We start from the raw sequence: 26,976 nt of genomic DNA, 5'->3' as shown, positions 1-26,976 counted from the left end.
CACATTTAGCAGGTTGTAGATTATTAATAGGTGAACTTTAGAGCTGTCCATGCTCATCAAACGGGGGAAAGTTATGCTGGATAGAGGTTTTTACAAATGGGGACAAATCTTATAAAATTTGGTGATGAGAAAGTTGCAAATATTTTTGATCTGCTCATCCGTCGTAAATCTAGTAATCTTGATTTTTGTTCTGACAGTGCATTCATCGAGACCTGGCGGCCCGTAACATCCTCCTGTCCGAGAACAACGTGGTGAAGATCTGTGACTTTGGTTTAGCACGGGACATCTACAAAGACCCTGACTACGTGCGCAAAGGAAATGTAAGAGAAGCCCTGTAAATAAAAGCATGATCCAGAAAGTTCTCTAGTGATGAATCTCAGTAAAACTGTGAAGACAAAGTCCAGGTCACATTTCACTCAAAAATAAAAAAGGACATTTGGTTTGATGTAATTAAGAAAGCAAAAAGTAATTTCAAAATAATAAAACAATATTAGAGGTTTTTAAATATAATGATAGTATTTTTAGTACAGCACTTAAGAACAAATTATAATTTGCTTAAGGGGGGGGTGTGTGAAATGCTCGTTTTCACTCAATATCCTGTTAATCTTGAGTGCCTATAGAGTAGTACTGCATCCTTCATAACTCCAAAAAGTCTTTAGTTTTATTATATTCATAAGAGAAAGATAGTCTGTACCGATTTTTCCCGGAAAAACATGAGCGCCTGGAGGCGTGACGTGTGGGCGGAGCTAAAGAATCACGAGCGCCAGTAGGCTTTTGCGTTGAGAGCGTTTGGAAGCTGTGACTTTACCGTGAGGAAAAAACATCATCCAAAACAAACCATTGCTAACAGTCAGATTCAGCCGTTTATTTATGATCCAGAATCAGATCCAGAGGCTGAAATTTAACAAGAGCAGCAGCAGCAACAACGTCTCTATGTGGTATGTACTGAAACTGAATATATTTGCTTAGCGGTTTTGGAAAATGACTAAGTTCCACTTTGTCGTCTTTTTTTTTTTTTTTTTAAGGTGTACATGTGGAAAGTGCAGTTTGATGACAACATCGCATGTTGTTTACTTGATGTGCTTACGCGCTGATAGTTAAGTTAACAACACAGAGATATTTGAAGCAGTTTCACTCACCGCCTGCGGTTCCAACACACGATCGTGACCCTTTTTCGTTGGGATTGCATCATCCTTAAGAAATAAACGATGTGCAAATCCGGCGTCAAACTGGGCCTTGTTTGTAAAACAAGCATCTTCGAAATGCAGGGAACAAACACAAACACTTGCACAACTCCAAAAAAACTCCATTTGCATGAAATAGCATTTCACCCCCCTTTAATTTACATGAAAATAACATCCTTACGAAAAATATTTCACTAAAAAAGGTCTTTGTTTTATTATTAATTAATTTATATTTCATTTTATTTTTATGTAAAATATGACCTGGACGTGCAGAATGTGACCCCACATGAGATTCAATATGAATGCATTTCGGTAAAGGCCAGAGGTTAAAAATGACTTGTCTGGCCTTTGCATCATGATATACAGATATCAGCAATCCACTGAAAAATGTCAGAAACGTTAAGGCAACATTGAATAACGTAATAAATATTATTTGGAAAAATAAAATACAGAAGCAAAAGATGAACATGTAACAATTCTAGAAGTATTCCTGCATGACAAACATAATAAGACAGAAAAGGTAAGTTTATGAGATTACCCTTGAGAGGCATTGATGAATGCTTGACCTACTGCAAATCATATCAGCTCCAGGATCATGATGAGAGTGTATTCTCTCCCAGGCACAGTTATAGGTGAAATGTGATCTGTCTTTGCAGGCTAGACTGCCGCTGAAGTGGATGGCTCCAGAGAGCATCTTTGATAAGGTTTACACCAGTCAGAGTGATGTATGGTCATTTGGAGTGCTGCTCTGGGAGATCTTCTCACTAGGTAAGAGTCTAACCTGATACCCCTCAAACTCAACCTTTTCTGTGCTTTTCCACTCATGTTCATGGTATAATGAATGTTTTTCTTGTTTTTCTTGTTTTTGAAAGTCTCTTATGCTTCCTATGGCTGCATTTATTCGATAAAAAACATAACTGATTACTATTTTATACATTTTAAAATATAATTTCTTCTGATGGAGCCCCCTCCAAGCGCCCATGAATTTTCTGCAGCCGTTAATGAATTCTTCAGAGTCACCTGATCCCTCAGAAATCATTCTAATGAGCTGATATGCTGCTCAAGAAACATCGTTTCTTTTCCTCCCTACAAATGGATTGTGTTCTGTTGAAATATTCTGAAGCTTGTATAAAGTCTTTGATCGCAGACTTGATTGTATCACGTCCCATTAGGAGCGTCTCCGTACCCGGGCATCCAGATCGATGAAGACTTCTGCAAGCGACTCAAAGACGGTACCAGGATGAGGGCACCAGACAACGCGTCCCCTGAAATGTGAGCATTGGCCTGATGACTCTGTCTGTTTGTTTAGTCAGACCGATGACCTCATACGTGTGATGCGTGTTCTGGTAGATATGGCATCATGCTGGCCTGCTGGCAGGGCGAGCCCAGGGAGAGACCCACCTTTCCTGCTCTGGTGGAGATACTTGGAGATCTTCTTCAGGAGAACAGTCTACCCGTGAGAAAAACAACAAAATACATTCTGTACATTCAGAAATCATATCTGAGCATTGCACATTATTTCAGCTGAGCTGGTTATACAAGTAAAGCTAACGGTGTATATTTTGTTCATTCTGTGAAATATGTTTTCTTTTTTAGGAAATCCCGTTCAATGTGTCTCAGAGCTCAGAGGATGATGGCTTCTCTCAAGCTTCCTCTAGACCACCATCACAAGAGGAGATCAGACTCGCCTGCAACACAATGTCCACCCGGTACATACACACTTTATATCAGTGATGGGGTACGCTTGCCAACCGCTCCTTATAATACCGAATTGACTGGTAGTTAAGGCATCAAAGAAGCGTTTGTTAAACAGAACAGTATTTATTCAAAATAACAAAATTTGTGTTTAATATATTTAAAAGTTTGGGGTAAGTAAATTTCTTCTTATTATTCTTTTTTCAAATAATCTTTTAGAATACTTTTTAAGGATGTCTTAAATAAAAAAAAAAAGTGATATTGTTAGAAAAGATTTCTATTTGTAATAAATTCTATTCTTTTTAACTTATTAAGTTAAAAAGTTATAAAATATTAAGCAGCACAACAGTTTCATAATAAATCAGTATTTCTGAAGGAAATTATTTCTAAAGGATCATGTGAATGAATGAATGAAAATTCAATGCGTCACAGAAATAAATTCAAAGAGACACAGAAATAAACAAACAATATTTTAAAGCAGTGGTTTTCAACCTGTGGTGGTATTGCAGGTGGGCCGCCAATTATTTTCTGTTCATTTCCAGTCCATTCTAGGGCTGTGTGATTAAAATAAAACGTCCTAAAATCACGATTTGAGCGTGCGCATATGCCTAACTCCAGGTCCACACACTGTCTGTGATGCGCCTTTTTTCTGAGCCAATGCTGACGGATCAGAGCGTTCTCACTGCGGTAAAAGGCTAGAAATAAAAACGTGCGAAAATAATTCATGTCTAACACATGAGCATAGAGTGAATTTGTTAGTGAACAGGATGCAGTTTAAGTGAGAGGAGACACGTTTTAAGTGTGCACACTCTCTCCGCGCAGAACAGCGTGTATCTGAGCAAGCACGACCGGTTTTGTGACAGAGCAAAGGAAATCTGCTGCGAACAGAGAGATTCGCACTCGTGCATTATTTTAATGTGCTTTCGCGTTATATTTATGCGCTCTCACTGCTGACCGCATACACATACTGTATACACACTGCAAACACCTGAGGCACCGCTACAATTAATGAGCTCTATGAACAATGCATGGCAAAAACGAAAAAAAAGTCCCTGTATACAGGATTTTTTTTTTATTTATTTTTTTGCCACAAGTCTATACATTTTTTTACATCACTATAGTGATAATTTTGACTTATGTCTGTTCTAGAGATGTTACAACTTTTTGATAAAGCTCTGATTGGTTTTCTTTTGGAAATATGTTTCAAGTTAATCCTGAATGCATTTATGACTGTAAAAGCACAATTGCAAAATTGATCAAAAAAATCGCGATAGTTTTTTTTTTTTTTTTCCATATCGCACAGCCCTAGTTTATTCAATACATATAGTTTAAAATCTAGCTTCTGAGTACTAAGTTATTAACCCAACAATAGCGGGGTCAGTTAATTTTTTTGAAGTGGGCCGCGCAAACATATGTGTTTGGTTGTGTGGGCCGCGAGTTGAAAAAGGTTGGGAACCACTGTTTTAAAGTATAATAAGATAGGAAACCAATATTAGAAATTGCAATAATATTTCACAATACACATTTTACAGTTTTTTTTCTGTATTTTTGATCAAATAAATGCAACCTTGATGAGCACAAGGGACTATTAAAAAGCATTACAAATCTAAAAGATATATACTTGTTTATATATATATATATATATATATATATATATATATATATATATATATATATATATATATATATATATAATAGACATGTGTGTCTGTCCCTTAATTTCTATGAAAAACCGCGATTGCCCCTTATTTTCCTTTTCTGAATTTGTCAACCCTACTATTTACATATATATTGATACATAATTATTTTATGGTGTGCTGGCCATCAGCCTGAACTGAACTGAATTGAATTATTTTATGGCTCATATAGTATAATAGGGAGAATATGGAGCTCATACTCAATGAGGATTAAACACCTCAATTTTATTCACCCAAAAAATATCTTTATAACTCTATATCAGATTTCTTGTTACTCTTACAGCATGGTATTACTCATGCATACAAATGCCATGTTACATGCACAATACTGAGCTAACAACAAGTTGTCACTCTGTATAACAGTTAGACTCGTCCAAAACTTCAGAAGTGAAAAAAAAAAAAAAAAACATGCAAAACTAGTAGAAAAACTTTTCTGTACTAAACCATTTTTTCATAATTAATGATAGGTCTAAAATTTACCTGACCAAAATATTTAATAAAATATTGATTATATAGTGCAATAGTACAATAACAATTAGCACCAGAAATTAGCACAGAATTACAGAACCAGAATTTTTGTTACATAGGGTAATTAATTTCAAACCAGTAAGTGTTCTTCTTAAAATAGTACTAATGATAAAAAAATATTATTTCCTTTTTTTATTTACTGTAAAACACTTGTACAAGCCGAATTTACTTGCCAAGTATAAACGATCAACAAGAGAAGGCATGTAATAGATTGTGTTCAACAGGTTTTTTAAGAAACCTGTTGAAACTGTGTTTGTGTTCATCAAATATGATTGAGGGTAGGTTTAATAAGGTTAAAGAAATATTAGTCCTGTCTTCTAGTATGCTGGATTAGGAATTTGAATAAGCCCATGTAGCCCTTAGTATGAAAAACACATGCCATGTCAAATGTGTCTTATCAAGGAGGGATATGCTATTGTCTTTCTAATAAATCAGACTTACATTTTTTAAAAATCGTATGTATTTACATTTAAGAAAATCTTAGTTCAAATATTATTGTCACAGCCATCTAACAGGATTGTGGTGGACTGTTCTTATGCCCCTTTGTTATAATATATATATATATATTCTTCTCTCTGACTAGATATTACAACTGTGTGCCTTTCGCTGGCTGCATCATGGTGGGACCCTCCAGCACGTGTCACTCACGGGTGAAGACCTTTGAGGAACTTCCTCTGGAAATGACATCACACAAGACACATCATGTACGACCAAGACCTCCAGTATATGTAAAGTCTTTGTAAACTGAAGGATGTCAACATGTATATTGTTTCATGTATTGTTGTGCCCCTATAGGACAGCCAGACAGACAGTGGGATGGTTTTGGCATCAGATGAGCTCGAGAGGTTCGAACACAAGCACCGAGGGGCCATGTTGAAAAAGTAGGTGATAATGACAATTATGCACACCATCTATCATAATCAAGGGTTATGACTTATACTTAATTTATAGTTGATCCGTTTTCATACTCTGGAGTTGCATTAAGCATTGTGTAAACTCTGTAGTCCATCGGCGGGCCACAGCACAGAACGCCTCATCAGTTCTCCGTCCATGAGCAGCAGCGGCAGCACACGGCACCCACCCTTCTTCAGCCAACTCTCAGGCCAAACCTTCTACAACAACGAGTACGGCCAGCTGTCGGAGGAGGGTGTCAGCGACTTCTTCTCCTCATCGGATCAGGCCATGTACCAGGGAGCCTGCCCGGCAACCTCCAACCTGTAACCGCACTGATTGGCCAGTCGTAACCAGGCCCCGCCCCCTCACAACTAACTGAACTGAAGTCTTGCTTTGTAAAGTTCTCTTAGCAGCCACTAGGTGGCACCATTATGTCAATTTCATACCAAAAAAGTATTTTATCACCTTATATCTTTATATAGAGTAAACTTCTTTTAATTTGTACAAAAAAAGAGAGAAAAGAACCAGAATGAAGAAAAATAAATAAATGAATATATCATCTTTTGACTGATTTTTTTTTCTTTCTCTGTTTAAGTGACAGCTGATGGTAAATACTTTTACATTTACATACATTTTACAATGCAGCATAAAACAATATGGTTATATTTTAATAATAATTTTATGGAATTTTATATATATATATTTTAATTTATGCATTTAGCAGATGCTTTTATCCAAACCGACTTACAATGCATTCAGGCTAACAATTTTCTCCTATCATGTGTTCCCCGGGATATATATTTTATCAGGAGACATTAATATTAGAGACAATAAACTCAAAGTATTCATTTAATTAATAACCTTTTTAAGAAACAAGTGAATGAATGGCTCCATAATGTTTATTTTGATTGCTTTTCAACTTTATGGGACACCTTTAAAATAACGAACCTGAATTTTGAAAAGAAACAAACCACCATGAATCCAGCCGTTGCTGTGGTTTATTCTAACCGTGGTAAACAAAGACAGAATAAAGTGGCATGGTCCAGATGATGACGTCCATTTGATTAAGTAGGGCTGAAAAGTAGGTTGTGGTTTCTGTTCTCATTAAATGTAGTGAAAATACACTTCTGTTGCCATGTCAACTTGTGGCAACGCCGCGTCACACGTTTGACATGTAGCTTGCTTTCATGTGGAACAATCCTGTGTTACCAGTACAACCAGATCTTAGAGCACAGTCTAAACACTGACAGGAAATTATTCAGAGGGAACGCTTGACAAGACGTAAACAACACGTTTCCAGCGCAATCTTCAAAACAATAAAAGGTTAACCATTAAACATTATGGACTGAAATAAAAGCACCGTTAAGCCACAAAGTACCTTTACAGACACGGAAATAAACAAAAAACTTTCCTTCAAGAGTCTTTTAGTTAAAAAAGAAGACAATCATGATTTCCCTTCAATCAAACAATCAAAATAAAATACAGGTCTACAACCAGAATGACATCAGAGTGCAAGATGTAACATAGAAAGACAATCTGGGAATAAGCATTCCTTAATTAAACCCAAATAAGACCAGCATGCACCTCTTTAAAAACATACAGGTTCATCTCATAAAATACATACAGCTCAGTCCACCACCACATCAAAAGAAATATGAAATTGATCTGATTTTAGAAACATAATTATTTGCATTGTGACATTTTCATGATAATTAAACACATTTAACCCCAAACTGTCATTACCATAATGTATCTGGATATAATTCTCAATAATTCCCATAAGTGTAATAAAATACTGTAAAAATACAGTAAAAACATTTAAATCTGCACATAGTAAAGGCAAAAAAGAAAACAGCAAACACTAGCATGATTAGAAAACTCACTATAAATAATACATAGTTATTTGTATAATGTAATGAATCGGGAGAAATGGGTTTAACTGTCATGCGAATAAATCAGATGCAAAAATATCAGTTGTGTAAATGTAATTTCGAGGCACAATATGACCCCAAAATTGAACAAGACATGGTCTTTGACAGGTTTCATAAGGTTTAACCCTTTCATGTCAAGCAGGACTAGGTAAAAAGCTCAGCTCATATGAAGGCACACTGAATTAATTCAATGATTATTTCTCTTTAAGGGGAATTCTATTAAAACTCTTTCACTTTAACCGATCAAAGTAACACTGCGCCTTGTATGTAACAATATACACGTACACATCTCAGTCATATGTATTTGAACAAGGAAACCCTGGCGTCCTTCCAATGAGCAAGACAGGTTCTTTCCACATCAGTTCTTTGAAAGTTATGGGTGAATTAATATGAGAGCGAAGTAAGGAAACCACCTAAATGCCCCGAATGAAATCCCTGTAATTCACTGCATTAAATGTTTAGAGATGAAAACCAGTCTATCCAAATGAGCACACAGAGAATTGAACTGGCACGGATGTTTTCCAGTTAGTGTGGGTCATAATAACAGGGTGTAACGACGGGTGTGCAGAGGTTTGGCTGGCATAAATAAAAGGCATGGTAAGTAGATGTGAGTACTCATGACATTTTCCCAATCTGGATTTTCTTCCAGGCTTCAGAGGCCGTGAATATGCAGGAGTCGATGATGCCGGCCACTGTGAACGTCCCGCCGATGATAGCGCAAATCTGACCGAGACAGAGTCAATATATACATAACATTAGATAGAGACAGAAAGAGAAAGAGAAAGCTATCCACACAGAGGCTGACTCACAGTAGTGATGAAGCGATAGAACGGCTGTCTCCTCTCTGTGTATTTCACTGTGATTGGACTCAAGTCATAGCGAAACCATATCGCCGGGATGATGCGTCCCGTATGGCTGTACGCCACATACTCCTAGAAAACAACACAACAATTCAACTTTTGGACACACTTTAGTTTGGGGTACAATTCTTACTATTAATTAACTATTAACTATGAATAAACTCCTAATTTGCTGCTTATTAACAGTAAGAATGTTGTTTAGTGTAGGTATGGGATCGGCTTGTAAGTGATCTAAAATAGAGTCATGCAGAATAAGACTAATATGCTAATATGCTAGTAATATGCATGCCAATAAGCAACTAGTCTACAGAGAGAATTGGTCCCTGAACGAGCTTATTCCATTTTCATGTGTAATAAAATATCAACTCTGCATTCAAAACAACCTTTGGATGAATTAATAAATAAATAAATAAATATTCAACTGTTGCACTATGCCAAAACCCAAACCCCTCTTAAGCAAACATACACACTTTAGGTTGTGTGTGTATATATATTCAGATTTTCTTTTGTAGGACTATTTTATAAGATTTCAGAAATCAATTTCACAACCTTAGAGGAAAATGATGTATAATAAATTAAAGTCAATACATTAACTTGTATAATATATATATAGTATAATATAAATGCATACAGTTCTGTGTTGTTTTCCCAAATATTACGTATTATAAATAATATAGAATTTTATATAAAAAAACGACATATCACAGCATGAATGCAGAAGTGGAGATGTGTTTGATTTTGGACAGCGTTGACAATTACTCTATGAATGTATGCGTATGAATATCAGATCAGTTGCTGCTGAACACGTTCAGACTTTCAGTCTCACACAGGGTGTCTTCTAGAGCCTTGCAGAGTCAGAACGAAGGTTTGACTCTACACTCATACTTTGAGGACTTTTTACACCCTCTGAATAAGAACAACCTGACTACATATGAACTCCTAGCACATGGCCTTCTGTTCACATACAAACATACTGAATGCCAGCTGTCACTGCAAACGTCCTCTAAGTGTCTTTAGAGGTGATAAATGGTAGATTGTACTTAATAATAGAGAGACACAATTGATTCAGCATCTGTGGTAATTACAAGCTGATTTAAGAGCCATCAGCAAAGCGCATTCATATATTTAGACTCGCAAGCTTCTCAGTAACGTAGCTGTGTGTGTCTCAGATTACCTTGTTAGCCACGGTGTACTGGTAGGAAAACCTCTGCTTCCCTCCCAGGTCCTCATAAACTGTAGGGACGATCTTGAGAATGTAATCGTGAGATGCTAAAGCTGAAGAGAAAGAAACACATGGCTTCATTTCTCCAGAAATGATCATACACTGATACAGATTAACAAACAGGATGGTGGCTTATTTCATTTGAGTGACGTAGTTCTTTCTCCTGTTACTATGATCTATTTATGTGCGGTTTTGTAATATAATCTGTGTGACTTGTGTTCGGTTGAACTTTTTATAAGCATCGAGTCCACAAAATAACAAGCGTAAGCAGTAATGCAGCAGTAACAGTCCTGCTCACACTTAAAGCTTTGAACAAACTTCTGCAGTAACTTCAAGTTTAACATTTTGGCATGTTATGTCCCCATTACTAAGGATATGTATGATATGTAAAGGTATGACATGAAGTTCTCTTCTGAATTAAAAATTTCATCCAGTTTTCTTACCCACGTCATCCAAGATGTTCATGTTTTTCTTTCTTAAGAAATTAAGGTTTTTGAGAAAAAAATGTCAGGGGTTTTCTCTATATAGTGGACTTCAGTGGGGTTCACTGGGTTGAAGGTCCAAATTGCAAGCTTCAATGGGCTCTACACGATCCCAGCCGAGGAAGAAGGGTCGAGGGATACTTCACCCCAAAATGAAAATTTTGTTATTAATCACTTGCCCCATGTCGTTCCTAACCTGTAAAAGCTTTGTTCGTCTTCAGAACACTATTTAAGATATTTTGGATGAAAGCCGGGAGGCTTGTTACTGTCCCATTGACTGCCAGGTAAATTACACTGTCAAGGTCTAGAAAAGTATGAAAGACATCATCAGAATAGTCCATCTGCCATCAGTGGTTCAACCGTAACGTTATCAAGCGGTGATAATAGTTTTTCTACACAAAGAAAACAAAAATAATAACTTTATTAAAGAGTGTAAGCTGTCTGTGTTCAGCTCATAATCTAAGAGAGAAACAAATCATTGAAAAAAAGTCGATTTCATCCAAAATATCTTAAATTGTGTTCCAAAGGTGAATGAAGCTTAAGCTTTTACAGGTTTGGAACGACATGGGGCTAAGAAATTAATGACAAAATTTTCATTTTGGTGTGGAGTATCCCTTTAAGGTCTGTTCACACCAAGGATGATAACTTTATATATATATATATATATATATATATATATATATATATATATATATAGACAGAGCCCACCATAAGTATTGGAACAGTAAAGACAAAATTGTTCTGTTTGCTGTGGAGTCAAGAGAAATATAAGACAAAACTGCAGAATGTCACATTTTATTATTGGGTGATTCAACACAAAGATGTTTTACCAGCTAAGAAGATCAGCACTTTCAGAGTTTCATCTCCCTTTTCTGAGCAGAAGTATTGAAACAATTTCCTCACAGGTCTTTCTAAGTGTGTCCTGTTGCATTAATTCCTCAGATTTTAAAAGCAGGGAATGTGTCATATCAGTTATATCCATTGCTTCGTCATTCTAAGTCTTGCATTCAATGACGACTCACACAAACCAGGATGAAGATGAGGAAGCCGACTCTGAAAGAAAAGCAAGCAATTTGGATGCTAAAAGAAAAGAGGAAGTCAATTAGAAATACAGAAAAAAAGGGTAGGGAGAAATCAAGAGTGTGGAAACTACCGGTGATATCAGCAACCAACGACGACCTGATCGGCTGAGAAAAACAACAGCAGTTGATCACAGACAAATCATAAAAGCTGTGAAAATACATGTCTGTAAAATCACCAACAACCTCCAGAAAGTTGGGGTGATGCTCTGTTAATCTACAGTCCGCAGGAGACTCTGACACAGAATTACAGAAGCTACACAGAAAGGTGCAAACCTCTGATCAGCACCAAAGATAGAAAGGCAAGGTTCTTCACAAATGTGATCAGGTAGAGTTGATGGACTGATGAGAAAAAGATGAACCAAAAGTGTGGAGGGAAAAAAGGAACTGCAAATGATCCTAAGCATACAAGCTCATGTGTTAAACATGGTGGGGGTGGTGTCATGGGAATGCATGGTTGTCTCTAGAAACAGGACCTCCTTATTTTAATGATGACTTAATGTATGATGGCAGTAGCAGAATGAATTTGGAAGGGTACAAAATCATCTTGGCTACCAATATTCAAGAAAATGCCACTAAACTCATTAGAAAGCACTTCATATTGGATCAGGACAATGAACCAAAACACCCTGCCAGTTCAGTCAAGGGCTTTATCAGGAACATTAATTTAACTGAACATTAATTTAACTGACTGAACAGGAGACTAAAGACAGAAAATCCCCAAAACAAGCAACAGTTGGAAATGACTGCATTAAAGTCTGGGGAAAAGCATTTCAGAGCATAAAACCAAGAGTCTGGAGATGTCTATGGGCTGCAGACTCACTGCTCTGATTGCATGCAAGAGATCTGCAACTAATTATTAGCTTTTAATCTTTTACATCTGCCTTAAATTCAACTCTGCCAATACTTGTGCTCGCATCAAATAGTGGGATGAACTCTAAAAGTGCTGTCCTTTTTATTTTTTAAAACATGGATGTGTCAAAAGACCTAATAATAAAATGTGAGATTCTTTAGTTTTGTCGCATATTCATCTTTTAATCATATTTGAAAATGTCTTGACTCCACAGCAGAGAAAGCAATTTTGTCTTTACTGTTCCAATACTTATGGAGGGCACTGTATATATACACACACACACAAAAATACTTTTATAACATTTCCTTTGCTTATGTACGCTATAGTGTAAGCGGCAACAAATGAAGAAAAGGTCACAAAGACACATACCATTGGACTCAAGTCTGCTGGCTCCACCCAATGCGTTGAAAGCCCCCTGGACTTTTTGCACCTGCAATTGCGTGGTATGACAATGATTTCTACATGTTTATTTTACATTTCTATATTTCTTATTGACTGCATGTGGACTACCGACCTGTAGCTTCTCCCCAAAGGCGAGTTTGTGGATGATGTGGGTCATATCAGGGCTCTGAGGCTGAGCAGTCGCACTGTGTGTAGACACATGAAAGTTTCCTGGAACCTACAGAAAACAGACAAAGTCAACACCATCATCATACAGGCAAAGACACCAGATAGTACAATCTCCTTCTCTCAGAAGGCTTTTCATTTGAAGACAAAAATGTTTTTTCCTTCAGTTAGCAGAAGTATACTTCCGATAGCTTCTAGTCTTGAAGAAACATTTAACTCCCAACAAGCAGAAAAGAATGCAACTAACATCAAGCATCTCTTACTTTATTAATACTGAACTCCCCTTCAAAGCGGCACCCGTGATCATCGTTTAGAGGCACTTTCATTGAATTCTCTATGTGGCCCACTTCATGCCGCCCCATCTCATCCTGGATGTCCAAACCCACCACTACGTATGTACAAATATACAGACACAACAGAAAATAGAAACATTCAGAAAAATGGTGAGGACACAGAGATTGAAACATTTCAGTTACATTGTATAAAAAGACACTCTTCAAGAACAATAAAAAAAAAACTAAATAATAATAATAATAATAAATAAATACATAAATGATCATTTTCTTAACTGTTCTTGGAGCTTTTCAGACTAACTGGGAAAGGATTTTTTTTTGTGTGTGTGAACTATCCCAAATCTTCATATGCAACATGTTCATGAGTTCATCAGAATCATTAAACAACGGTTTATATGAGTTTTCACAGCTAAGGAATAAATAAACCTCAGTACTGTGACGTAGCAGTCTTCTGTCACCGTGGTGTATGCTAAGAGCATGTTGTCACGTTGCCCAATGTTATTTTAAGACTGTGTCTCTTTACCCTTATGAAGACAGGTATAATTACTATTCATGTTCTCAAAAGTACAAAAAAATAAAGGCCGTCCAGAAAATGAAAGGTGGAATGATTCCATGAAACTCTTTCCAGTGTTTGACTATTTCCACTGAGCTAAACTACTGACGTTGCTCTGGTAATTTATTCGTTTGGACAGTTAAAGCCTTAAACCACTACATCTTTTTTTTTTTTTATAAAATTCAAACATACAATCTCCACTCCTTATAGAGTAAATGTGTGAATGGAAACACTAAATTGCCTTTTTAAGCACAATCTGAACACAAAGTCTTTCTTAGCACATGAAGGAAAAAGCATCCTCACTTTCCACATAAGCACACAAGTGTCGAAAGTCACGTTGCTACTTCAAGGGAACAATGTGTCTGCCTCTAGAAATGATTAATCTAGCACGGTAAGAGCAACAACACGGAAAGTAAAGTACACAAGTACTTTTGTTAAAAAAAAAAGTTTTGTTACAAATCCTTTCCAAGGATAACATGTGGCATGTCATGTAGCATGTATCAATTATCGGTTATTATGGAACAAATATTAATGTTTAATGATTACGGATTCATTCGCAACATGTATTATTGTTCCTCTTATTATTCTAACCAATCAGACATTTCATCTGGTACACTCTTAAAAATGAAAGGTGCTTAAAGCACAAATCAAGGTTCCTTAGAAAGCCACGTTTCTAGCATTTGTAAAACTGAATTTTTCCATCTCAAAAATATATTTAAATTACGGCCTATGTTCTCAATGTCAAATGCAGAAATGTTAATTCATGTGTTTATGACTTCAAGGTTCGATTATTGTAATGCTTTTTTGGGTGGTTGTTCTGCACGCTTGGTAAACAAACTACAGCTAGTCCAAAATGCAGCAGCAAGAGTTCTTACTAGAACCAGGAAGTATGACCATATTAGCCTGGTCCTGTCCACACTGCACTGGCTCACTATCAAACATCGTATAGATTTTAAAATATTGCTTATTACTTATAAAGCCCTGAATGGTTTAGCACCTCAGTATTTGAATGAGCTCCTTTTACATTACAATCCTTTACGTCCGGTGCGTTCTCAAAACTCTAACCTACCTAACACTGTCAGTTTAAATCTAGATTAAAGACCCATCTCTTTAACCTGGCTTACACATAATACACTAATATGCTTCTAATATCTAAATCCGTTAAATGATTTTTAGGCTGCATTAATTAGGTAAACCGGAACCAGGAACACTTCCCATAACACCAGATGTACTTGCTACATCATTAGAAGATTGGCATCTACGCTAATATTAGTCTGTTTCCCTCTTATTCTGAGGTCACCGTAGCCACCAGATCCAGTCTGTGGACACACTATTTTCATATTTAATGCTGCTTGGTTGCTTTGTCACAATCTGTATAGTTAAAAGTGCTACAAAAATAAGTGTGACTTGACTTGACTTAAAAGGTTCTTCACATTGATGCCACAAAGAACCATTCAGTCAAAAGTTCTTTATAGAACCATCTCTTTCTTACCTTTTTGTAATCTGAAGAAACTTCTTTTAACACAAAGAACCTTTTGTGAAACAGAAAGGTTCTTCAGATGTTAAAGGATCTTTATGAAACCATTTAGACAGAATTGTTCTTCTATGGCATCGTGAAGCTCCTTTATTTTTAAGAGTGTAGATAATACAATGAGCATAAACTAAAAAGCCCACTTATTTGCATTGAAGTAATTACTCCAGTCCTATTTAGAGGCCAGCACTTCAGTGAGACTTACATCTGACTTCAGAGGGCCAACATTAACCACCTAGCAACCAACCACAACACCTTAGAAACCTCTCAAGAATACATTAGATGTTTATCAATCCCCTAAGAACCACCCTTAGCATCATGGAGGCAACTTTTTCAAGGGAAATAGCCACCCGCGTTGTTCAGAAAAGGTCAAACTTGGCATCTACTGGTACGTCCTATAGTTGTTTGAAAACGGTACATTAAATGAGGTCATTACTGAGATCACAGAGAGGCTTGTCTCAATGACTCATAACTAAATCTGAAAAATTTGGGTTTCAGTCAGAAGGGCCTCATTTAAAAGAAAATGTGTCTTCCATAATAGGCATAACCTCTCGTTTCTCACCAATGAGAACTGCCCAAGATGTTGTTCTGAACATAGTTTGGGCTCTGTGTAATGTGTGTGAAACACCCAGTTGCAAATGTCTTTGCAAACATTTGCGGATCTGCCCGAAAATGACATCAGAGGTGACCACAATTCCTCTGAGGGTACTGGCATTTATGAACACTTTTAGTCACTTTCCAAACAAATTTAAACTTTTTTTTTGGTCAGAAAACAGCAAATGATATTGGTTGTGCTTTGCAAAACTCATCACTGGGCCTATCGTTTAATGTTCCTAATTAGTGCTTGGTGATGCATCTAAAGATCTCATTAGTTTTAGCAGTTTATCAAACAAAACCTTCAAAATATTTAATAACTATTTAGATTAGATTTAACTTTATTGTAATTGCACATGTAAGTTACAAGGCAACGAAATGCAGTTAGCATCTAACCAAAAGTGCAATCAGCACAGAATATACATGGTCTACATTTACATATTGAATGCATCTAAACTACAGTAGCAATCTGCATATAATCAATTACCACATTTTTCACTAAATAGACATAATGAAGATTTTCACCATTTTCAGTTAAATGTTTCCTTATTTTATCTCACTAGCAAAGTCATTTGATGCACTGCCCAGCCTTAATCTAAATAACTAGTGATCAACTATTGTCACAAAATTCCAATGGTGACTTAATAGTTGATCACTAGTTAAATAGGGCATGTGACTGAATCATTTACGCAAACATGACATATCAGGTATTATTTGGCAAACACTTAGGCATAGTACAAACTATATTTTCCTCATACGCTTGCTCATGTATGACCAAACATTTTCCCGGTGAGTTTCAAAAGATTGGGTTTGACTGACGGATAGGTCTATTCGAATCCTTCAGTGAGAAAGCACACACAATATGTCTCAAACTGAGACTTTCAGTGATGGTAAACTGTGTGGGAGGTCACCATCGTTTCCTATCATAATGTACGTCAGGAGCTCTGCTAGATGAATTAAGATCCCATACTAACAGTAATGCGACTGTTAACACTCATAACATGTCAACAAAGAATGATGTGATACAGATGTGCATGGAAAAAAACTATTCAGAAGAGTGTTTATGTATTTTATGTTTATACTCACAATCACAGTGTAAGTTTGGCAAACTGATGTTTAAACTCACATCTATCTTCCCCCCACTGTCCTTATCGGGGTCATCCACATACAATTCATTTACTCTGTAAACACACACACACACACACACACACACATGAAAACGCAAACTTTAAATACTGACAAGCAATAGACATTTGTAAAGGTCATCTTCTTAAAATGATGCAAGCCTGACAGTAAAATGACAAAACTGCAGACAGTGTAATTTTCGTTTCCTCACTTCCCCCGGTGAACACTAACTGACTACGTCCTGTGTGAAACTAATCTGTTGCTAAAGTGTAATTGCATTCGGATCTTGATTGCTGATCAAAAAAACACCCCCAAAAATACCATTTTAAACAAAACTGGAAAATGTTTACCAATTATAAAAAATCGTCATATGGTCTACTCACTGCACTAAAATCAATGTACACTAATATAACTTTGGATTAAAAAATATCCTGACCTGTTTTTGAGGTTTTATTTATGATACTATCATCAGATTTTAAACTAGACTTTTTTTCCTATCATGACGATCTTTGGACTGTTGGACCACTCAGACATTTTTGATTATAAACCAATTAATTGACAATTAATTTTAATTCAGAAATGAGAGACATTCAACATAACATGCTTGTATGTTATTAAGTCTGTGTGCATTGAATTCAATTTTTTATTTCTTTTTTTAGTTAATACTATGTTTGATGTCTTCATGAGAACAACATTCACACGTACATTTCTGTGGCGATGAATCCCGTCAGTTCTGAGAGAAAGAGGAACAACATGAAGACACAGCAGCATATTGAAACTGAGGGGATAAGAAAAGGCCGAGAAAACATTAGTGAGCTGTTTGTGTAACAATAATAATGTACAAACATATTTTCAAAGTAACATTTTAAGTCAGTGTTTTCTGAAAGGAACTCATTTTCAGAAATTTTCCTTTTTGTTAGCAGTTATTTCATTTCTTTAAATTATGTCTGACTATGCAAAATGATTACAACATGTCAAACGTATATTAAAAGTCAAAGGGCCATTACATAACGATGTTCAACAGGCAAGTAAATGTGTTCAAAAGTACGTAATCATTACCAAGTTCAACATGTGACCAAATGAGTCAAACTGAGAGGCTGTGTGCAGAGCTAGTGCATATTTACATGGAGACGGTCTCCAGTGACACTGTGGTCACGTGACTTTGTGGCTGACATGTCATACTCTGAGTCTGGTTTTTTCCAGTTTACTTGGCTAATGTTTAGCTTCAACACAAACAATAAGGCGTGTCACTATGACACATAGCTCACTGATTCGGGTTCAATATGGGTTATATCACTTATTCCACTTTAATGAAGATAATACTGGGAAAGAATTATTAACACTTCGATGATATTATTATTATTACGTGTAAATGATTGCTTTTTCTTTTGGTTAACTGTATTCATATATTTATAACTACTGAAAAGCTCTAAAAAGAGTTGAGTAAATCAGATGACATTATCTTCTTTGAAAACAGGAAGATTAAATCATACAAATGACGCTATCTTCACTGATACTGATTTTAGCTTATATCTTTTTGTCAACTCAACAGAAAGGCAGAAAGATTGATTAAATTCAACAGATGCTGTTATGTTTGTAGATCATTGATTTTTGTTTTGCTCATCGGTTTCATACAGAAAGACTTTAAAGATGACAAAAAGATTATCAGATTATCTTCATCTATTTTTGATTTTTTTTTTTCTGTTGACTATAAGGAACTATTTTGTTAACTATAAGGAAAAACTTTAAAAGTCCATAAAATTTTACAGATAATGTTCCCTTAGTAAACGTTCATTCTGAAAACATCTTAAAGGGACAGCTCCCTATTTACTTACTCTCAAGTTGTTCCAAACCTGTATGAATTTCTTTCTTCTGCTGAACACAATAGAAGATATTTAAGAGTATTTTTGGTTAACCATTCATTCAAATATCTTCTTTATTGTTCAACAGAAGAAATAAACCTATAAAGGTTTAGAACAACTGAGTAAATGATGATAATTTAATTTTTTGGGTGAACTATCCCTTTAATACAACCACCCAATTTACAAACAATAGATATTTACTCTGGGTATGTGAGAAATTCAACACAAAACCGGTTTAGCAACAAAATATGTAGGTTAAGATTAGGGTTGGTCTACACAGGTTCCTGAAAACATGATTAAATGTTAAGTAAATCACTCGAGGCCGAAACAACAATGGAAAGAGTCACAGGAATGAGTGTAGAATGACATAGTCCTACATGAGTCAAACGGCAACACCTAGCATCACAAACATCCATCCTCCCGAATCACGAGGGGAAAGATGAGCCATACAATGTAAGGAAACTAAATCTGACTCAGGTTTGGAAAAATTTAATTGTGGATCAAAGGAGGAATGCTGATGTAAGCACACAAAAAAAGCATCAGAATAGCATCAGGCTGTAAAAATCAGTCCCTGATGAAGCAAGCTATTGCTTGAGGAGTGGATGAGGGTCTGTGATGGCAAATTGACTATAAACTTTGGCACTCACTGAAAGCTCCAGTATATGTGGGCTGGGTAAGATCTTTGGGCACTTTCCTGTAGACATCGAACCTGGAAGGAAAAGAAAGAGAAGAATTAGGGGGAAAAAGAAAAAGGTAAATATTGCAGACTCCTGGGAAAAGTTCATGTCAAAGCGCATTGTTTCCAGTGCAGTTTAAGGATTACAGAGGAGTTTAGGAATGTGAACTATGGGTGTCTGTCCATGAAACACTGGCCCAGACACAACAGTCAAGAGTGACCCCCGCTTCTTAAGTTACACCTCTTCCTCTGAATTCCTGCTTTACAATCACAACCTTCCTCAACAACACATTTCTTCATACAACAGTGTGGCTGAGTTCAGAGCAAAGGCTGTCAGCACTGACTAAATACACATCACATCAATCACTGAGACCAGAGGGAAGGCAAACCAAAACCACACACCTAACCTAAAAACTATTGCTTAAAAAGGGTGCTTCAAGCTACACTAAATATCAAAATAGTTAGACATCTTTAAAATGAGATGCATTTACTAGCCGTTTTGGTTTTCGCGGTATTACCATCACTTGATTTGTTTCCCCTTTAACTTAAATTTGGTGAGGTCTAGCCTGGAACAAGTGAAAAATTCCTACAAACCAAAACATCTTATTCATATTATGTTTTGCAACTCAAAACAATGTATATTGTTGTAATTATGTTAACATATTTTGTTCAGAAAATCAAGACAAAGATCATAGTGAGTCCCATTAGGAAACAATCAAGGTAATATTTCAATTGAATAATACAATATTTTGAATAAATAAAATTAGGTAAGCTAAAAACCAGCTAAGACCAGTCTGGCCTGCTAAAAAAAAAAGGTGTCCAACCCACTTTAAAGCCAGATTGGGAGACCAGTCTAAGCTGTCAATCAGCTTAGGCCAGCTTTAGCTGTTTGTTCAGTAGGGAGTTGTTAAGCTTTGCTATAGCAATAGACAGATTAAATACACTACAAGCCAACTTAGCAAAACCTCTTTATAGTCTTGAAGAATATCTTTTTTTTTTTTTTTTAAAGAGAGAGAGAGAGAAATATGACTATAAAAATACATATTTTTGATTTGTCTAGACACACTTTTTTGCAGCTTGCTTATTTGATAATCTTAATTCTTCAGGCAATATGCAGTTTCCCCTGTACTGAAAAACATCTGCATCTGTAATCAAAAGTACACCATGCTCTTAGAATGCCTTAAAAACTAATGGCCCTTTTTTGAATAAAATATGGTATAGAGAACAATGAAGCAATACATGATATTTGCAATTTGATTAGATAAGGAAGAGTTACTATGCAACAAAGTCAAAGTTATGTTTATTAACAGAAAAGAAACAACAATCCTCGTTTGAGATGACACCAATAAAGAAATAAACTCTCATCGAGTCCATAAGTAATATTATACCCTTTAGGAATGCGTCCAATCCCTGACTTTTTAAGGAGCGCTCAGACTGTGGCTGTGTCAGAGTCTTGTGCCCTTTTTCGGCTTTGAAACCTTCACAGCTACATCAGCACACTGCTCCAACCCTTTACGTCGCCTGCCCTCAAAAACACTCACATCTGTTAACATTTGTTGCAGTGAAATGACCCCAGCTGACGCAATGCTGGAGGGGGAGTGGGGCTGACGTCCTGTTAAACCAAACGCCCTGTGTTTCTCTGCTATACCCCTCCTCCCACGACAGGAATCATATAGTTCACTGTGTTCTGACAGAAGAGCTCAGAGGATGTAGAAGGTTACCCCCTTTGTGTGAAACTCAGGAGAAGGACACACTGTTCCTAAACCACTGACATCCCCAGTTGATGTCTTCATACGGTTTAAGACCCGATTTGGTAAGAGAGACTGAAGAATATACCAAAATAGGCCCCAAAGTAGATTTGATATTGTGTGTCTAATGAAGAAAATAAATCAATATATTAATCATATTCGGCGTTAAAATGCTTAATAGAGCCACTGTACGAGACTGCTCACTTTCTAGCCATTTAAATCATACTCATATAAATCTGTGATGTATTCACTCATTCATTTACGGCTAATGGACTTACTGGACCAAATACCACAGAAAGGACAATAAATGCTGGTACATGCACTATCCTGAACAACATGGTATCAATTTGTACAAATTAACCACCGGGTAAAAGAGCTACATTTTCTCATTAGATCGGGCTGGATTATCTCAAAAACAGATATCAACCCGAAAACAGGGATTTTGAAAATGCACAGAAAAGTCTAAACTCAAACTACAGCTAATAGCAAGGTCTAGCACGCAAAACCTTTTCAGTCTGTTTATCTCTTTACTTGTAAAGCAGACAATATGTTAGTAAAAAATGCAACACCACACACATAAATGTTTTCAGTTCACACACAAAAATGTGGATTAGGCAGAACAGACACAATTTCCAACACGTTGCATAACAGCGGCACATTTCCACAGTTCCTGAGGCTGTTGAAGAGTTCAGTGTTTGGATCTGTCAGATATTTCCTGAATTACTACAGCAACAAACACCCACATCTGCTCTGAAACGTCAGTATACGCCGAAGGGCTCATATGTGCCAATATAAACAGACACAATACTGTATCACAGCGACAAAGGAACATCTTTATAAAATAATACTGTGCAATTATTTGTTACTTAAGACCAGAATATTTACAATGTATTCTAAATGGATAGTGTAAACACGTTAACATCCAAACATTTTAAAAACACGTGAATGAATTTACCTTTTCATTGTCTTGAAAATCATTTTATCTTTAGGATTCTACTAAAAGCATTTTACAGACAAATATACATTGTGCCAACATGTAAAATAAAAACTAACAATGAAAACTAAAATTATGAAGAATTCCTAAATGGAAAGTTAAAATTGCAGCAACACATTTCCAGCACACATCAACTCTTACAATAAATATACAATAAACTAAATCTAAATCCAATCCACACATCAAACTGTGATGTCCTCCTCCATAACATCAAACACAGTATTATGATTCATTTTGCAATATCACAATATCACACTGTGTAGGGATCATGTCAATGGGAACACAGTTCACGAACGGAGCTCACTTCTAATGAGTTGATTATCTGAATCATGTGTTAACAAACAGAGAAATACAAAATATGCAGAGCAGGGGGTGGCGAGGACTGAAATTGAGGACCACTGGAGTAATTAACAATTTATTTATTATCTTTATTTCTTTTATTTATTATCTGGATAAAAAGCCACTATGATTAACTGTTGAAAATTATTTCATTTCAAGCGATTGTTTACAATAATTCCCTATCCAGCTCAAAGTTGTCACACCAAACATCCATGAACTGTTGTGGTTAATTGATTATTATAGATTTTTTGTTGTTGTTAGTTGCAGGTATACAAGCCAGCTGTATAATATTAAAATCAGTTGCCTGGAATGAACTGTGGTATAATAGTGTGTTTCACAGCTGGAGGTTTATGAGTCGTTTCTCGGGCAAACAGCTCATTCTCTGTGTGTTTGTAAAGAGGAAGTGACGTCTGCTATAAAAAAAGAGCTAATGGTTTTTTTTCAGGCCTCTTTGTCACTTTCATTGGTTGCATCAGATTAGTCTACAGATGAGCTAAAATGAAGCATGATTGGAAACAAGAAAATAAGGTAGTGTTGACGCCTTAGCACAGAAGTATTATGTAATAGCACAACACCCACAGCCCTAAATATGCACATTCTGTGCCTGTCACTGTTTTACAACATTAACACAAACCAAAAACCAAAACGATGGATGTTAAACATCCAAATAGATGGGGGAAAAAATGTTTAAACGTTACCCTGACCCAAACTTTCAGTGCAAATAAAGACAGGAAATATGCCGGCGCTTGATACCACTAATACTTACAATTAATTTCATTCACAATCTGTCTACAGTCATCCGACACACAGAGGCTAAGACAGACAAGATCTTTATAGATGTACTACTATTTTTATAACTACTTTTGTTACTTTATTTGGGGAACATATAATAATGGTTCACATCTAAAATGAGCATCGCATACCTTTGTGTCATTAAGTTGGATTACATTACAGCTTCTGGCAAAAACACTGTTAAACTAGTATATTAGCCTACACTTCAGTTTTAACACACACTCATTCAAAAGTTTTGAGTCAGTAAGAATTTATTTGCAAACAAATGAACACTTTATTCTGCAAGGATGCATGTAATCAATTAAAAGTTACAGAAACTTAAAATGTCACAAAACATTTCTGTTTCAGATAAATGCTGTTCTTTTGAACTTTTGATTCATCAAAGAAAACTGAAAAATGCATTATGGCTGACAATAGCAGCACAGATAATGATAAGTGTTTTTTGAGCATCAAATCAGCATATTAGAATGATTTTGAAGGATCATGTGACACTGAATACTGGGGTAATGATGCTGAAGATACAGTTTTTATCACTGCAATAAATTACAGGGTAAACATAAGAGTTTTTTTTTTTTTTTACTGTTTTTGAGCATACAATAAAGACTTTTTTTTAATGTACACAGCACAAACTTTTGAATAGTACAACATTTCTAGAAAATTTCTAGAAATCAATATTTAATCAATCATTGTTCATCTTGTTGGTCCTCCATAATCAGCTACGCAAGCCGCATAGCACAGCACTAACTTTTTTGTCATGGATAATAACAATTACATAAAAAATACAAGTAAAAGCAAGTATTGTTGTGCATTCTGATCCACAGACATGTTTTATTGATTCAATGTGGATTCAATATGAATATGTTCTTTCATAGAAATTTATATGGATTCCAGATAGCAGCAAAACTGTGATATATGAATGTTATTTTTGCATGTTGTAGGTGCTGTTTTATTTGCATAACCATGCAGTGTAACCAGTAGGAGCAGGAATTTAGCAAAGCAACCATTAATAGAAGTGGACAACTATGCAACACCAAAATTAAATGTTATGTCTTATGCGAAACTGACCTAATTCTTGCTTAGAACACAACTTTTTATCTGTCTTTTAGGATGCTACTAAAAATAAGGGGACATGCACATCTACAAATCTTCATCTGCGGCTAAATTAAATGCTCCATGCAGTTTTGCCAAGAGCTGTTGACAGCATCCTGCTCGGTTTTTCATTAATGTTTATCAAGAACGCAATATTACAGAACATTCAGACAAAAAAAGAAATGGTTGTAAAAGTGTTTTCATAATACATGCTGGGCTCTGTTGTAGTTTACGGAATTGCTGGCTGTCTTAAAACCCAACGAGCTGCTTTAACAGCGTTGTCAGACGCTATATATATATATATATATATATATATATATATATATATATATATATATATATATATAAATATATATTAGGTAGGGAACATAGCTCGCCAGGTTTAGAAACACTTCCATTGTATCTATGGTGGACGTGTTTGATTCATCCACAAAAGAAAACAAAACCCACGACCAACTCGCTTCAAACCTCTAACGTTACTCACCTCCGCACATCGAAAGTCATTGTGTCTGTACGAATAAAATAATGTCAAAAGTATAAAAAAATAAACGACACAAGTAGGGGAAACTCCAGATTGTTCCTTCAATCCTGCCGGCTGTTCAGACCGGATGTGACATCCACTTAGGACGATTTGCACAATACTATTGGTCGGAAGGGAGCGAGTCGTGTGATTCTGTTTCCGGTTGTGGCATGCAAACTTAAGTTTATTTCGCTGCTTTTGCTTCCGTTTATGTCCAACAGTCTAAAACCATTTCTACAAAACATCGTAATTCTGTTTCCGGTTGTGGCATGCTTAACGCGTAGCCTATGGTGATTCATGTCCACGTTTATTTCGCTGCTTTTGCTTCCGTTTATGTGGTCCAACAGTCTGAAACTACTTCTACAAAAAAAAAAAAAAAAAAAAATCAACAACAAAAAACAAACAAACCTGTGGCTCTGTCCTGTTTTTCCAGTATCTGTGCCAGTGTAAACAGTATGAAAACTGATCTTTGTTTAACAATAATAAGCTTAGATACTTATTAGATACTCTACTGTACATATACAAGTTATTTTTGCAACTGATGTCAAAACTATATGAACTTATGTCCTTGTTCTGTTACAACATATTGTATGTGAGTCGAAACCCAAGTTTCATGCAATATGACAGTGATTATAGACACAGCGGTGAAATCAAAAGCAATGTCTCAAAAAGAAGAAATTGTATATTTCAGAATGGGAACAGAGTCCTGACCACAATCAGTATCAAGTAATAGGGTTAGGGTTATCCCAAAATTACACACAGGAATGTTTCATTATTCGTTACTGGAAATAAACTCCAGTGTTCCAGTGATACTGCACTGTATCTTACCTAAACTTTCATCACATATAGGGTTCTCAACAGAGTTTTCACATAATTAATAATTTGTATTTGTAATTAGATGTATTTTATAAATAAATGTGTTATAGAAATTGCACATACAAAAAGCAGTTTCTAGCCAATGAAATACTGAAGAGCTGAACTAGTAAAAAACAAACACACACACACAAGATATTACAAGGTCCTTCGATATAACAGTTACTAATTAAATCGTACAGGTTTTATTTTTATGGTATACATGTTTACCCAACTACCCTGACAGCAAGCAGTTTCGGTCCAGATTCGGCCCACATCTGGCCCTCATGGATTTCATGCGGGCCAGATGTGGGCCGGATCTGGGCCGACACTATGTTGCTGTCTGGGTATGTAGTAGTTGCAGCTGAATGATGTGGTTTATCATGCAGTGTTTCACTATGTCATTTCTGGGTGCATTCTAGAAATTTCATTTGTCAGTTATTAATACAGAATCTGCAGAAATTGCCATAAATGATTTATGGAAAAGAGGCAAAAGGACATTCAGAGTATTTTCCCAGGCCTAACAACTGTTGCCCAGAGGCACCTCTGTCAGTAAATCTGTCTGTGATGACACTGGTATATTCTATTTGCTACACCAAGGAAATGCCTCATTTGTCACACTATTTCACTTCCCTTTCTAACAAAACATCAAAACATGCATATGCAAGTAATGCCTGAAATATATGTTTTAAATGATTTTATATACCTCACGTTCCTGCTCTTAAGATTTAATTTAATGAATTAAAAGTCCTTCATTTTTACTTTTGATGAGTGTCATTCTTTTTTGTGTGTCTAGCAGTCTAATTGTCACACTTCTTCTGTGTCAGAGTAAGGAGAACGCATGAGTTACCATCAACCGTCTTTAATAATCCAAAATAGCAAGGAACTATTCTAGATATAAATAATAATCATTTATGTTAAGCATATATCAGAGAACATTTTCCAAATTAAATGCTGTGCCATTCTCATGCATGCAAACTAGTTTGTAACAGATGCAGTACACAATGTTCTACCTG

At 35.9% G+C, this 26,976-nt stretch overlaps 2 protein-coding genes across 2 annotated transcripts in view; one reads left to right on the top strand and one right to left on the bottom strand.

Moving 5' to 3' along the window:
- Nucleotides 1–7,467, top strand: part of flt4 (fms related receptor tyrosine kinase 4) — a 55,090-nt gene extending 47,623 nt beyond the window's left edge. Inside the window, exons 23-30 of the mRNA XM_052573620.1 lie at nucleotides 198–320; nucleotides 1,841–1,952; nucleotides 2,357–2,456; nucleotides 2,535–2,640; nucleotides 2,781–2,893; nucleotides 5,688–5,808; nucleotides 5,900–5,985; nucleotides 6,109–7,467. Of these exons, the coding sequence (XP_052429580.1) occupies nucleotides 198–320; nucleotides 1,841–1,952; nucleotides 2,357–2,456; nucleotides 2,535–2,640; nucleotides 2,781–2,893; nucleotides 5,688–5,808; nucleotides 5,900–5,985; nucleotides 6,109–6,325 (978 nt within the window). The 3' untranslated portion in view covers nucleotides 6,326–7,467. The remainder of the gene's footprint in view (nucleotides 1–197; nucleotides 321–1,840; nucleotides 1,953–2,356; nucleotides 2,457–2,534; nucleotides 2,641–2,780; nucleotides 2,894–5,687; nucleotides 5,809–5,899; nucleotides 5,986–6,108) is intronic.
- ergic1 (endoplasmic reticulum-golgi intermediate compartment 1) lies at nucleotides 6,979–25,235 on the bottom strand. The gene is made up of 10 exons (XM_052573625.1): nucleotides 25,073–25,235; nucleotides 19,598–19,659; nucleotides 17,794–17,866; nucleotides 17,050–17,144; nucleotides 13,256–13,380; nucleotides 12,940–13,044; nucleotides 12,795–12,855; nucleotides 9,964–10,064; nucleotides 8,739–8,861; nucleotides 6,979–8,652 (listed from the first exon to the last, which is right to left on the bottom strand). Exons 1-10 carry the CDS (start codon nucleotides 25,090–25,092, stop codon nucleotides 8,545–8,547), a joined length of 873 nt encoding a protein of 290 aa, XP_052429585.1. The 5' UTR covers nucleotides 25,093–25,235; the 3' UTR covers nucleotides 6,979–8,544.
- Between the last annotated feature and the right edge of the window lie 1,741 nt (nucleotides 25,236–26,976).

The sequence above is a fragment of the Carassius gibelio genome, chromosome B14 (assembly GCF_023724105.1).
Source record: "Carassius gibelio isolate Cgi1373 ecotype wild population from Czech Republic chromosome B14, carGib1.2-hapl.c, whole genome shotgun sequence".
In the NCBI taxonomy this organism is placed as follows: Eukaryota; Metazoa; Chordata; class Actinopteri; order Cypriniformes; family Cyprinidae; genus Carassius; species Carassius gibelio.
Note: the sequence above shows the minus strand (reverse complement) of the source record. Positions and strands in the feature narration are given on the sequence as shown.

What these genes read in the sequence shown, in the direction of transcription:
- ergic1 (XM_052573625.1), bottom strand. Translation starts at nt 25,092, where the DNA reads ATGACTTTCGATGTGCGGAG. An exon ending in GCCAAACTTACACTGTGATT is followed by an intron (nt 13,381 to 17,049) that starts GTGAGTATAAAC and finishes GTACATACGTAG; the next exon opens with TGGTGGGTTTGGACATCCAG. An exon ending in GGGAGTTCAGTATTAATAAA is followed by an intron (nt 13,045 to 13,255) that starts GTAAGAGATGCT and finishes TGTTTTCTGTAG; the next exon opens with GTTCCAGGAAACTTTCATGT.